At 47.0% G+C, this 12083-nt stretch overlaps 7 protein-coding genes across 7 annotated transcripts; 6 read left to right on the forward strand and 1 right to left on the reverse strand.

Annotated features, from left to right (window-relative positions):
• Nucleotides 1–546: 546 nt before the first annotated feature.
• Nucleotides 547–2912, forward strand: EDB91DRAFT_1348014 (cora-like Mg2+ transporter protein-domain-containing protein). The gene is made up of 10 exons (XM_041325950.1): nucleotides 547–610; nucleotides 672–1005; nucleotides 1058–1131; nucleotides 1183–1271; nucleotides 1321–1401; nucleotides 1454–1501; nucleotides 1551–1843; nucleotides 1898–2302; nucleotides 2352–2396; nucleotides 2447–2912. Exons 2-10 carry the CDS (start codon nucleotides 709–711, stop codon nucleotides 2690–2692), a joined length of 1578 nt encoding a protein of 525 aa, XP_041175691.1. The 5' UTR covers nucleotides 547–610; nucleotides 672–708; the 3' UTR covers nucleotides 2693–2912.
• A 281-nt stretch (nucleotides 2913–3193) lies between these two features.
• Nucleotides 3194–4013, reverse strand: EDB91DRAFT_1141963 (uncharacterized protein). Its single transcript, XM_041319032.1, has 2 exons — nucleotides 3513–4013; nucleotides 3194–3452 (listed from the first exon to the last, which is right to left on the reverse strand). The coding sequence occupies exons 1-2, from the start codon at nucleotides 3735–3737 to the stop codon at nucleotides 3336–3338; spliced, it is 342 nt and encodes a 113-aa protein (XP_041175692.1). The 5' UTR covers nucleotides 3738–4013; the 3' UTR covers nucleotides 3194–3335.
• A 632-nt stretch (nucleotides 4014–4645) lies between these two features.
• Nucleotides 4646–6407, forward strand: EDB91DRAFT_500426 (putative tartrate-resistant acid phosphatase type 5 precursor). Its single transcript, XM_041327484.1, has 8 exons — nucleotides 4646–4757; nucleotides 4806–4987; nucleotides 5041–5196; nucleotides 5244–5299; nucleotides 5353–5568; nucleotides 5622–5726; nucleotides 5783–6140; nucleotides 6190–6407. The coding sequence occupies exons 2-8, from the start codon at nucleotides 4852–4854 to the stop codon at nucleotides 6342–6344; spliced, it is 1182 nt and encodes a 393-aa protein (XP_041175693.1). The 5' UTR covers nucleotides 4646–4757; nucleotides 4806–4851; the 3' UTR covers nucleotides 6345–6407.
• A 691-nt stretch (nucleotides 6408–7098) lies between these two features.
• On the forward strand, nucleotides 7099–8064 carry EDB91DRAFT_500642 (uncharacterized protein). The gene is made up of 4 exons (XM_041327485.1): nucleotides 7099–7359; nucleotides 7414–7669; nucleotides 7724–7760; nucleotides 7819–8064. The coding sequence occupies exons 1-4, from the start codon at nucleotides 7278–7280 to the stop codon at nucleotides 7996–7998; spliced, it is 555 nt and encodes a 184-aa protein (XP_041175694.1). The 5' UTR covers nucleotides 7099–7277; the 3' UTR covers nucleotides 7999–8064.
• EDB91DRAFT_501020 (uncharacterized protein) lies at nucleotides 7800–8632 on the forward strand. The gene is made up of 2 exons (XM_041327488.1): nucleotides 7800–8266; nucleotides 8322–8632. Exons 1-2 carry the CDS (start codon nucleotides 8084–8086, stop codon nucleotides 8550–8552), a joined length of 414 nt encoding a protein of 137 aa, XP_041175695.1. The 5' UTR covers nucleotides 7800–8083; the 3' UTR covers nucleotides 8553–8632.
• A 1-nt stretch (nucleotide 8633) lies between these two features.
• On the forward strand, nucleotides 8634–10398 carry EDB91DRAFT_500893 (uncharacterized protein). Its single transcript, XM_041327487.1, has 7 exons — nucleotides 8634–9062; nucleotides 9123–9378; nucleotides 9437–9473; nucleotides 9533–9611; nucleotides 9662–9981; nucleotides 10041–10277; nucleotides 10330–10398. Exons 1-6 carry the CDS (start codon nucleotides 8981–8983, stop codon nucleotides 10251–10253), a joined length of 987 nt encoding a protein of 328 aa, XP_041175696.1. The 5' UTR covers nucleotides 8634–8980; the 3' UTR covers nucleotides 10254–10277; nucleotides 10330–10398.
• Nucleotides 10399–11304: 906 nt separating this feature from the next.
• On the forward strand, nucleotides 11305–11920 carry EDB91DRAFT_1249951 (uncharacterized protein; the record flags this gene model as incomplete). The annotated part of the gene is made up of 3 exons (XM_041323161.1): nucleotides 11305–11332; nucleotides 11384–11703; nucleotides 11759–11920. The coding sequence occupies 3 exons, from the start codon at nucleotides 11305–11307 to the stop codon at nucleotides 11918–11920; spliced, it is 510 nt and encodes a 169-aa protein (XP_041175697.1).
• Nucleotides 11921–12083: the final 163 nt, after the last annotated feature.

Genomic DNA, 12083 nt, shown 5'->3' on the forward strand with positions numbered 1-12083 from the left:
GTTTCCCGTTGCAAGCGAATTGCCGTGCGGTACGATTTAGGATTTTTCCGACTTACTAAGTTCATGCTGCATGCCGCGGACAATCGATATTATGTGCGAGAGGCTCATACAGCGGTTTTTACCATTGAAATATGATAGAGACAGAGGCGCTTAAAGGGCTTTGGATAATGGGTTGATCTATAGACTATTCGATTCACCTCCCGAAGAAGAGCTGATCACGGTCCTGCACTGGATTACCTAAGCGTTGCACTTCGACGGCAACTTACTAACGATGTTACCCTGGCTATTACCGTACGCATCACTATCAATCATAACTCATGACAGAGACAGATAAGTACGATTTAATATTACAATAGGATACAATATAATGCCTCGTTCATTGACGGTGCCTGGACTGCACGTGAAGGATAGCCTTAGGCTGCACTCAGCGAGCGACGGCGTCAGCCTGATAAACTTCTGCAACTTCGGTGGACTACCTTCTTTTCCCTTTACTCATGACTACCAGACAATCTACTCGCACTCGTTTCCCACTGACTACCTGTCATTGGGCCAACAGTGGTCATGGAACTACAACACACAGCAATAAACCCCCCAAAACACCTGCACCAATGTAAGCGCCAACCCTCTTCGAAACATGCTCATGAGCCCGGACGTTTGGGATGTCTTTCCAGATATCGACATGCTGCCCCGTCTGGACCTTGGCCATGGATGGACCTCGAGTCGGAGACCGCTTTAGAGACGGAACCTGTTTCCCCATCAAGGCAGTCAGTGGAACCTCCGGAGTGGAGGGGATATCCTCAAAGCTTGTTTGGAAACTGGGTCGCCGATCGAGTTTCACGGTGTAAGATGGTCGAAAATTGCTCCAAGGAATCTCGAGAGAAATGCAGGATCTATTATGTCGATGTGCTTGACACTGGAAAATTCAAGTCGGCTAAGGATACCGATCCACCTATTGATGTCGATGAACGCGCTTTAAGTGAACTTTGGGATCAGTTGCAGACCGAGGTGAAGAATAGCCGTAAGTTGTTGCAGGCAAGTTAATCCTTTGTCTCTACAGCCGACGGGTCTTCGTCTCAGGGTGTTGCTCGTCGACAATATGAAACACCCCGTACTTCAGATGCTAGGAACAAGGTGCTAGGGATCCACTCATTCTTACATGTGCTGTCGGTTGAATTTAAATAGGTACAACATAGAACCATTCTTTTTCACATCCTCATCAAACTGGATTCCTTCTCGATACCAAGAAGAAGTTAACAAGCAAAAAGGAGATCGTAAGTGCTCTTCATGGTCTACACGACGGCGCTTGTAAAATGCCATCAGACATTACGGTTACGCTTTTGTTCGTACGCACGGCACCATGGGAAAAGACAGCAGCGTCCTCGCAGAACAAGCACATTTCCGGTGCGTCTGTTGAGCGCTTGTGCAAACTTGACGTAACATGATCGTTTACCAGACGGTGAGGGAGCTATAGACACACAGGAGTCATTACCTCTTCGCTCTGGTAGAGTCTCTCCTCCTGTTGATGTTGTTGGTTTTTAAACAGTTTTCAGTCGTCTCGTCAGTGGAAAAGTATCTTCTTCAAGACCTTCTCGCTCTGCATATGATAAGGTCATCTGAGCCTAGTGGCAGTACTATCATATCTTACCACCCAAGTGCTCATTGGAAAAGGACGACCGCTGAGCAATTGAAACGTCTAGTTCACAAAGTGGGAGAGAGCGTATATTGGCAGAAGATATTCGAACAGTCCAAAGATCCAACATTTGTCTTCTTGGCCATCCTTTGGTATGCACTTTACGCCTGGGACGAATCCTTGGACCATCTGTACACCCACATCAACTGGCTGGTAAGGTTCTTCGTCACTTGTGTTGTTTGACCACTTAATTATACCATTATTCAGGAAACAAACGTGCTATTGACAAATGATAGCCACCTCACGACTGAGTTGCACACAATCCAGGCTCAACTCTTCCATTATACTTCACTTCTCGAGGATTTCCGAAAATCTGTGAATTTTGTTAGGAGCACCCCGAGTCCTGTTCTGGAGTCCCACGAATTCACCGAGCAGGCAAGAAGTGACACGCATAAACTGATGCAGAAGGAATGCGACAATCTACTTTCGGAAATTGACAGGCTGGGCTTTCAGTTGAAAAACATCATAGACCTGGTTTATTTCATTTCTATCCTAGATTCGACGATCGTTAATTTCAATGTCCAGGCTAAAGCGACTGTGAACTTTGTTGATAGTCGACGGATGCAAGAACTGACGAAAGCAACAGTCCGTGATTCAGCCGCTATGAAACAGGTAGGTTGGCATCTCAATTGGCTTGACGATCCTAAATAATCCTTGATAGATTTCCTACCTGACAATGATTTTCCTCCCTGCCAGCTTCATTGCGGTATGCCTAATTTCACTCTTTCAGCGATACATTTAATTACTTTCTTCCAGTCGGTGTTTGGAATGAATGTCAGGGAAATTATCGGCGGTGCCACGGAAACCATCGGCCATTACGCGATAGTTTCTGTTGCATTTACCGTGGTCACTGCATGGCTCGTAGTCGCATTCCAAACTCACTCGCCGTTCCACGAGCAAGGGACTGGATTTTGGCGACGGCTCGCGTGGCCGTTTTTATATGTCACGAGACCTACAGGCCTCCGACAGTCGCTCAGAAGTCAGCCCATTGGAGATATGTAGGCAGACTCTCTAAATCAGACACCTTTCTTCATCTATATCAGCTCGCACAGAATAATGACTTAACGATCATGAGACGAACCGCATCGTTTTTAGATGTAGACTTGTTGCTTTCTTTCACGACTTGTACTGACTCATTGCTTACATGTTATTACATATTAGTAATAAGCACGATGCCGATTAGCAACCGGCTGTTATTAGTTAACGAAGCATTTCCTTTGACATTGAACTTGTGAGTGAAGATGCGGACACACTGGAGTGCCGTTACTTGCAAGAGGGTCACCTGAGGCCCGACCCCTGATTCAACGTACGTTCGACAAACGTTGACCGGTTGAACTTCCAAGCTTGAGCTTGGCGTGTCATCTCATATTTTTTGTCTGTTTTGCCCCTGGACTCCACGGGACCTGGAAGGCTCAGAGTCGGTCCCCATTATCACCATCCAGTGGTTTCCACTCCAATCAGACAATAACAAAACTCAAGGAGGGCAGTCGCATGGGTTCATTTATTTGGTTAAGGCATCAATCGAAGTTCATGTGGCGTCATTAAAATAAAAAATACTGATCCATTGATTCAGTATTAGACCTGAGCTAGCCCATGCGATCTGCAAGACAACATCAATGTACTCTGGTGAACATCCACAAGACTCCTATGCTGAATACTTCTTGAACCCCACATGTCTGACATTTACGTCTGCCAGAAGGTTTATGTTCCCGATCAGCTTCTCCAGTTCGGGATCTTTGTTCCGTTTCAAGCTCTCACGATGCTTGAGGTTTGGATCTTCAGCACAATAGCCTGGGATCAAAACACGTTTGCTGAAACTTACTTCATGTGACTTCCAACCAACAAACAACACGATCTTCTGGTCATCCTCGAGCACTTCTCCGCAGGTGTGGGCTACCACCTCGTCAAAGCTCTGAGACACGAGTATGTCCAACTGGCGCTTTAGCAATGTCATGCTCTTCACTTCCTTTACTGTGTTAATTGCGATGCCGACGTGAGGCGCCGTAAACACTTGTGAACAGTCATGTTGAACTAGGACATGGACCATTTGGCGCTGTCCCTCGACTGCCACCGAAAGGGCGTCCCTGAGCGCCTGATAGTGGGGGCTTTGCTGGAGGGCTACATGGTGCTGATGTGTCTCCCAGACTGATGGGGCAATTAATATTTAATGAAGCCTGAAGATGTGTATCATGTACGAGGGCGACTTACGAATCACAATCTGACCTTGCCTTGAATCTTCAACCTGCAGGCCGTGGAATGAGCTTCTTGTATGAGCATTCGTGAACTGTTTTCAATTTCGCACTTGCTCACTCGATGTGACCTTTGGTCTGCGCCAGAATGCCAAAGAAGTCGTGCAAGGACACACTGGGCGCAGCCACATAAGCTGCGGATGGGGTAAAGGTGATGAGCTCAACTACTGGCACAGGCATCAGTGGCACTTCGAGGTAAGACTTGAATGAAAGGCTATGATTTAGGCTTCCCTTGACTGGCAGCGTGCGGCAGCCTGAGGGCTTCTGGAATCCGTTCCGTTGATAATTATTGCGTCAAGTGACCTCCACAAAAACCTGCGCCGCGGCATTTACAGGATGCAAGAATAATGCTGGTCTTCATCAACATTGCCAATTGTAAATAGACGATTCGCAGCCTATATCGATGAGCGCACCTTGTTCATGCTATTGTGGCTACTTATCGTAACAATTACCTCATGTCACATCTTCGGTTACACTATATACCGTCATAGGCCCACATGATGCAGGTTCACTACCCACCGCTCAGGTCCTGTTCCTGTCTGCATGACCATCATCATAATTGCACGTTCCTTCTTTTTACATCTTTACGACTTGCAAGAAGCGTAGCGGCCCGGGCTCGCCCAGGCGTTGTGGGGCATGGCGTATCGAACGTGGTTGAACAACCTACCCGACCGCAAGCCATTGGTTCGAACTACACTGGTGCACTATATCTGTGGCTGGCAGATGCCAATCATCCACGCGGTTTGGCACATCTCCACTGTGCACTGCTTGGTAACGGATGTACACGGTTATCGATGAGTGAACCGGCTGCGCTAAAAGTGCGTCTATATCATGAGCAATAAACGCGAAACTCGTCACCCCGCTAGACGGTCCCGTCCTATAACCGACTTTCGGTAAACTTCCATTTTTGCCATGACCAGCTGGAGTCGTTTGTCTTTCTTAGCGCTTCTTGCCCTGCAGGAAACGGTCCTTGCAGAATATGTGAGAACCAAGAAGTCTACGATCGCTCCTGTTGGCGCAGAAGTCCTGACGGTGGGCGTAATTGGGGGCGAGTAATGATATCCGATTGTCAGGAGCCTAACCTTGACAACGACATCGTAGATTATGGTTGGACAGGATGGACGCCGAGTCCTCCACATTTCTGCCTTGAAGTGCTTCCGGAGTTGCAGGCTGCTGGACTCGTTATTCCGAATGAGGTCCTAAACGATTGTGATCCCGGAGACATATTGTACATAAACAATGCTACCGCTTTGCAGGGTGAGTCAACTTACTCTTTCACCACAATGCAGCTAAGCCCTCCGAAGTCGACACGTCTTCATATATCGGACAAGTATGCGCGATGAAGAACTGCACTGCATTTGTACGTGCTCTGGCATAGCTGCAAATGAATCGCTGATTTCGAACTGTTGAAAGGTCTCTGTTGGCGACAACTTTTATGATAGTGGTGTTGATTTCACTACTGGGGGTATACAACGTTTCCAGGAAGCATGGGTCGGCATGTACAGCCAAGGAGTTTTTGAGACTGCTCCTTGGTATCAATGTCTCGGAAATCACGACATTGTAAAAGGACAGAGCGGCGTTGACTTCCAGACGAAAGTTGCTCCCATTTACGACCCTCGCTGGAATTTTGTAAGCTCGAAATATTTGGCCCTTTTGTAAAATCTGCTGATCGTCCCTGTTAGGGAACTCAAGGGCTTCCATATTGGACTTACGACCTGACAGGCAAAGACTGGACCGCTACTTTTGTCGTCGTGGATTCGGATTGTTTCCTGAGCTCGTATCAGAAGGTTGTAGATTTTGCTACCACGCAAAACAGATGACTGACAGATGATGAATCTCCCAGAACACCTCTGTATATGTGAACCCGTACACAGAAGCCTGCTATGCAGACCAACAAACGCAAATCAACTTCCTAGCCAACACCTTTGCTCAGTCCACGGCTACATGGAAGTTCCTCCAGCTCCACCACGGTTACATGTCTTCAGCCACCAACGAAACCGAACTCGCGCCTCTCGTTGAGATTGCTGTCCAGCACCACGGAATCGTCTTGAACGGTCATGACCACTGCCTCGGGCATTATTACTTTAACGACACCAACTTCATTCTCTCTGGCGCCGCGGGCTACCCTCAAGCTGGTGATTGCAACTACGGTATTCCACTCGGACCGTATGCAAAATTCTTGGGAGCGAATCCATTATCTGGTATGGTTCTTGACTCCTCGCATATTGGTCTGGATTAACATTCTCTCAGCGGCGAATGGTTTCGTGACAATGGATATCAGCAAGCAATCCATAAACATTGAATATTACCTGCGGGACATGCAATTCGAAGACGGGGATTTGTACCCTGTTCCGTATGATCTCAACCCTTCTTATTCTTTCCAGATTACAGAGCACTCGACTTGATCGTCTCTGAAGATCTGAGGGCCCTTTTAAATAAAAGTCAGACCATCCATATTTTGTATTCGTGTCACTGGTATGCAAGGCGTGCTCGACGACTCGACTTGAAGGATATTTTATTTGCGCAAGTCCTATGTAGCAAGTCTGCGCAGGCTGACCGAGGCATATGATGGGTATATTAAGTTGGTATAGAGCAGGACTAGTCGTGTACATACGGATATCGTTTGGGCTGCCCCAACCAATAGCCAGAAGCAAATACAAACTCCAAGCTCCAAGTTCAATCGAAGTTTGATAATTACACGGTGTCAACACTGACTCCAGCCTCCCTGAGGGGTCGATCCAACGTTCATCCCACGGGTCAAAATTTTCATATCTCTGTCATTGTCAACCTCTTAAGATCTTTTGTCGCCCTGCATCTTCCCCTGTTTCCTCTGACATATACATCCGTACTAGGAATTGCCTGTCACTGTAAAGCTGTCAAGATGATATCCAACAATTCGCACCACTGCCATCAGCATTTAGCATTCAATCTGCGATACTGTAGCCTTCTAGACCGTCTCACTGCAAGGCTGATCCAATAGCTATCGGCACTTATAGGATGCAGCGTGGACGCTCTGTAAAGATCTGTTAAATTTGCACAGCTATGGTATTATGTGGTACATTGATCATGGTCTGACCGTCTGAGAGGGCGGGGACGATGTGCCTGACAACTATTACTCTGTAAAAGGGTTTGCACTGGCTGCAACATCCCCAACCTGATGGTCATATGATGGGTCTGTCTCCCTGGTGGAGCGCTTTTCCGAGTTTTCCATATAACCGCTGCTTCCTCCCCATTCGTCTCTAACTATCTTCTTGGTTATCTCCACCACAGTTCACCTCTGCCACTTGTGTCTCAGTGTCTTCCCCAACCTCTCCTCATCAGCGACCACATTTAGGGTGATGACGTCCTACAAACCACAAACAAATCTGTGGCTCGAACGATCTCGCCTCAATGGAATGGTGTTAGGGGGTGTATCCTACGGTGCGATTTCTATCGAAATACACAATTCGAAAGTCGACTTATGTACTACAATAGGCGTATTCTTTCTCCTTACAGTACAGTCCTGGATTGCTCTCATGCAGCAGCCTCAATATGGGGGAACAATTCCAAGTCATCGTCGCGTGCTTCTTTTCTACGTCTTTATCACGTTCGTATGTGGGACAATAAGTTTTGCTGCGAACGCAAGATACACGGAGATGATTTGGATAGATCTTCGTAATGCGCCTGGTGGTCCACTCGCGCTAATCGAGAACGAAATGAACAATCGTCTAAATATTCTGGCGCTTTCCTCGTAAGAACGGTTGCCCATCCACTTTCAGATCTCAATTATTGACGTCTCGTCTAGTGGTCACATCCAGGAGTGGTTTATGCAAGCTCTGCTGGTGAGCCGAATCATTTGTCGTAAGGAAATGGTGCAAGCTTGATGCCCTATATACTTAGCTTTACCGATGTTTCGTGATATGGAATTGGGCAAGATGGGTGATGATGCCGATGATCACACTTTATGTTGCCATGATCGGTGAAGTTCTTCATTTATCAAGCGACAGAGTAACTGACATCTTGAGCAGCATTGTCTGTTATCGTCCAGGTGGAGGCGAGCGCCGGTACCGTATTTTATAATATTAACATCGAGCTTGCCTACCTCTGCATCCAAGTGGGGCTCACCGTGATTTATACCATTCTCGTGGTAAATCGTTTGCTCGTCATGCGAAGCCAGATAAAACAGGTCATGGCCCAATATGATTCTAACACCTATAATACCGTCATTCTCATGGTTGTCGAGTCTGCCATTCCATACTCTATCTTCGCTGTTATATTCATAGTTGCCTTTGCTCTGCATTTGAACGGTATCACTACTGTGTGCTTCCTGTCTATTGGCCAAGCGCAGGTAAGTAAACAAAATCTGAGTTACCTGCGTCGCTAATGGTTTTTTCTTGACCCAGGGAATTGCCCAATTATTCATCATCCTTCGCGTTGCACGGGGGCGGGCAGTTACACACGAATGGTCGAGTAGAGTTGCTGCAGCACCTACGACTATAGTGCTCTCAGGCACCGTATCGGACACAACAGAATATTTAAACGATGAACGAATAGTCAGGCCAGAGCAGGACGTTGTTCAGACGTATTCTACTTCCGTGAAGACGGCAGAAGTAGACGTGTGTGGCATGACATGATGTAAAGTTGTTTGAACTTTATACTTGATTTATACCTGAATGTCATCTTCTTTGTTTTCGCCGCAGCCTGTTGAAGGTCTTGAAACTTTGTGTGAAGCAGGGACGGGGTTGTGACAGACTAACAACGTTGCGAGGTAATGTACATCTAACCGACCTCAATGTTTGTGGGAAAGAGCTTATCACTCACGTAAAAGGGTTCTTAATACCTACTGTCACGACGTACGGGTCGTTGCAACTGTCGTAGATGTCTGTGTCTCCATGGTAGAAACTCTATTCTGGATTCTCTATATAACTGGAGCTTCTCCACTCGACCTCACTATCTCTCTAGTTACCTCCACCGCTTCCCAGTGAATAAGTAACCCCGGTCAATCGATTCTCAGTGTCGTCCCCAACCTCCCCTCACCTCGTCAGTGACCAAACTTGGGGCTATGGTATCATACACCCCACAGACAAATCTGTGGCTTGAACGATCTCGTCTTGATGGAATGGTGCTAGCGGGTGTATCTTACGGTATGTTTTTGGTCAACATACACAGTTCGGAAGTTGACATATATACCGTAATCATGGTAGGCATATTCTTTCTCCTCACAGTACTAGCCGGGATCGCTCTCATGCAGCGGCCTCGATATGGGGTTAAAATTGCGGACCATCGTTCCGCGCTTCTTTTTTACATCTTCATCACTTTCGTATTGGGGACGGTATGCTTCGCTGCGAACACAAAATTTACAGAGATGATTTGGATAGACCTTCGCGATGCACCTGGTGGCCCAGCAGCTCTGATCGAAGACGAAATGAAGTATCGTATCAACGTTCTGGCGATTTGTTGGTTAGCCATTTTGCTCGTACATCTCCAGACTAATGTTAACGTCTCATGTCTCGTCTAGTGGTCAAGTCCAGGAGTGGTTTATGCAAGCTCTGCTCGTGAGTCGAACAGTTCGTCATGTGGGAATCGGTGCAAGCCTGATGCCTTATATACTTAGCTTCACCGATGTTTTGTGATATGGAATTGGACAAGACGGGTGATGATCCCGATGATCACACTCTATATTGCCATGATCGGTGAAGTTCATCATTTATCAAGTGACAGCAATCACTGACATCTTGAGCAGTGGTGTCTATCTCGAGCCTGATCCAGGGGAGCACTGGTACCGTATATTACCAAATCAACGTCATAACTGCCTACCTTTGCATCCAAGTGGGGATCACTGTGATTTATACCACCCTCGTGGTGCATCGTTTACTCGCTATGCGAAAACAGATGAAGCGGGCCATGGCCCAATATGATTCTAGTACCTATGATACCATCGTCCTCATGGTCGTCGAGTCCGCCGGGTTATATTCTGTCTTCGCTATTATTTTCATAATTGCCTTTGCTCTGCATTTGAACGGTATCACTACTATATGCTACCTGTCTATTGCCTCAGTGCAGGTAAGCAGACAACCACCTGAGTTACCTGCGTCTCTGATAATATTTTATTTTTGCATCAGGGCATCGCCCAGTTATTTATCATCCTTCGCGTCGCACGGGGGCGGGCAGTTACACACGAATGGCCAAGCCGAGCTACTGCTGTACCTACGGCTATATTATTTGCAGGGACTGTATCGGACACGGCAGAGAAACCAAACGAGGAACAGATGGCTGGGCCAGAGCAGGACGTTGTTCAGACGTATTCTATTTCCGCGAAGGCAGCGGAAGTGTAGGTGTGTATAGCATGGCATAATAAAGTAAAGTATGCTTGATTTATACCTGAATGTAATCTTATTTATTACGCTACAGCCTGCTGAAGGTCTTTGTGTGAGGCATGGATGGGGTTGAGACAGTCTATCAGTGTTGTGGCCAAGGCCACAGGGGGAAACGCTTCATTCTAGGATGGAATTCTAAACCAACAGGTACTGTACTTCTAATATATCTCAAATGTTGTGGGAAAGAACACTGTTATGAAACAAAATTGATGCTAAGTACTTTTTATAGGAACTACCGATTTGCATGTTGCTGTAAGAAAGTAAGAGGTGGGAAGAACATGCGAGTTCCTATCATTCGCATAACAGGGTCACTGATACCCGCTGTCGATGGCCTGTCGCAGTCTGTCACAGATGCCTCTATCGCCCTGGTGGAAACTCTATTGCAGGTTCTCCACATAACTGCCACTTCCTCACTCGTGTCTCACCATCCTCTTGGTTATCCCCACTACTTACTAGTGGACAGGCAGCCCCGGCCAATCGTGTCTCAGCGTCATCCTCAACCTCCCCTCACCACCAAATTAGGAGTCATGTGATCCTACACCCCACAGACAGATCTGTGGCTTGAACGATCTTGTCTCGACGGAATGATGTTAGGTGGTGTGTCCTACGGTGTGTTCCCTGTCAATAAACACAATTCGGAAGTTAGCTTATATACCGCAATAGGCGTATTCTTTCTCCTCACAGTACAAACCTGAATCGCTCTTATGCAGCGGCCTTGATATGAACGTAAAGTTGCGGACCATCGTCACGCGCTTCTTTTGTACGTCTTTGTCACGCTCGTATTGGGGACGGTAGCCTTCGCTTCGAACGCAAAATATACGGAGGTGATTTGGATAGACCTTCGTGACATACCTGGCGGCCCTCTCACATCCAGGAACGGTTTATGCAAGGTCTGCTCGTGAGCCGAACAATTCGCCATACAGAAGTCGGTGCAAGCCTGACGCACCATACACCTAGCTTCACCGATGTTTTGTGATACGTAATTGGGCAAGATGGGTGATGATCCCGAATGATCACACTCTATGTTGCCATGATCGGTGACGTTCATCATTTACCAAGCGACAGTATCGACTGACGTCTTGAAGCAGGACTGTCCATTTTCAGCCTGATCCAGGCGAGCATCGGTGCCGTATTTTACAACATCAACATCATACTTGCCAACCTTTGCATCCAAGTGGGGGTCACTGCAATTTATAGCATCCTCGTGGCGCATCGTTTGCTTGCCATGCGAAGACAGATGAAGCAGGTCATGGCCCAATATGATTCTAGCACCTATGCTACCGTCGTCCTAATGGTCGTCGAGTCCGACGGGTTATACTCTGTCTTCGCCATTATTTTAATCGTTGCCTTTGCTCTGCATTTGAACAGTGTCTCCACTCTATGCTTCCTGTCCATCGGCTCTGTACAGGTAAGCAAACAAAACTTGAGTTACCGGCGTCGCTGATGGTTTTTTCTTGACCCAGGGAATTGCCCAATTATTCATCATCCTTCGCGTTGCACGGGGGCGAGGCTCGAGCGGTTACACCCGAATGGTCAAGCTCAGTTGCCGCAGCACCCACGACCATAGCATTCTCAAGGTCGGTATCGGACACAACAGAAAAATCAAACGAGGAACGGATAGCTAGGACCAGAGCAGGACATTGTTGGGAGGTGTTCTGCTTCCGCGAAGGCGGCGGAGGTAGTCTAAAGTGTATAACATGAAATGATGTCAAGTTAGTTTAAATTTATACTTCTTAGTGTGATCTTATTTATTTGCGCTGTAGCCTGTTGAAAGTCTTTATATGAAGC

This window comes from Suillus paluster, assembly GCF_016628075.1.
Source record: "Suillus paluster strain FC165 chromosome Unknown EDB91scaffold_38, whole genome shotgun sequence".
NCBI lineage: Eukaryota > Fungi > Basidiomycota > Agaricomycetes > Boletales > Suillaceae > Suillus > Suillus paluster.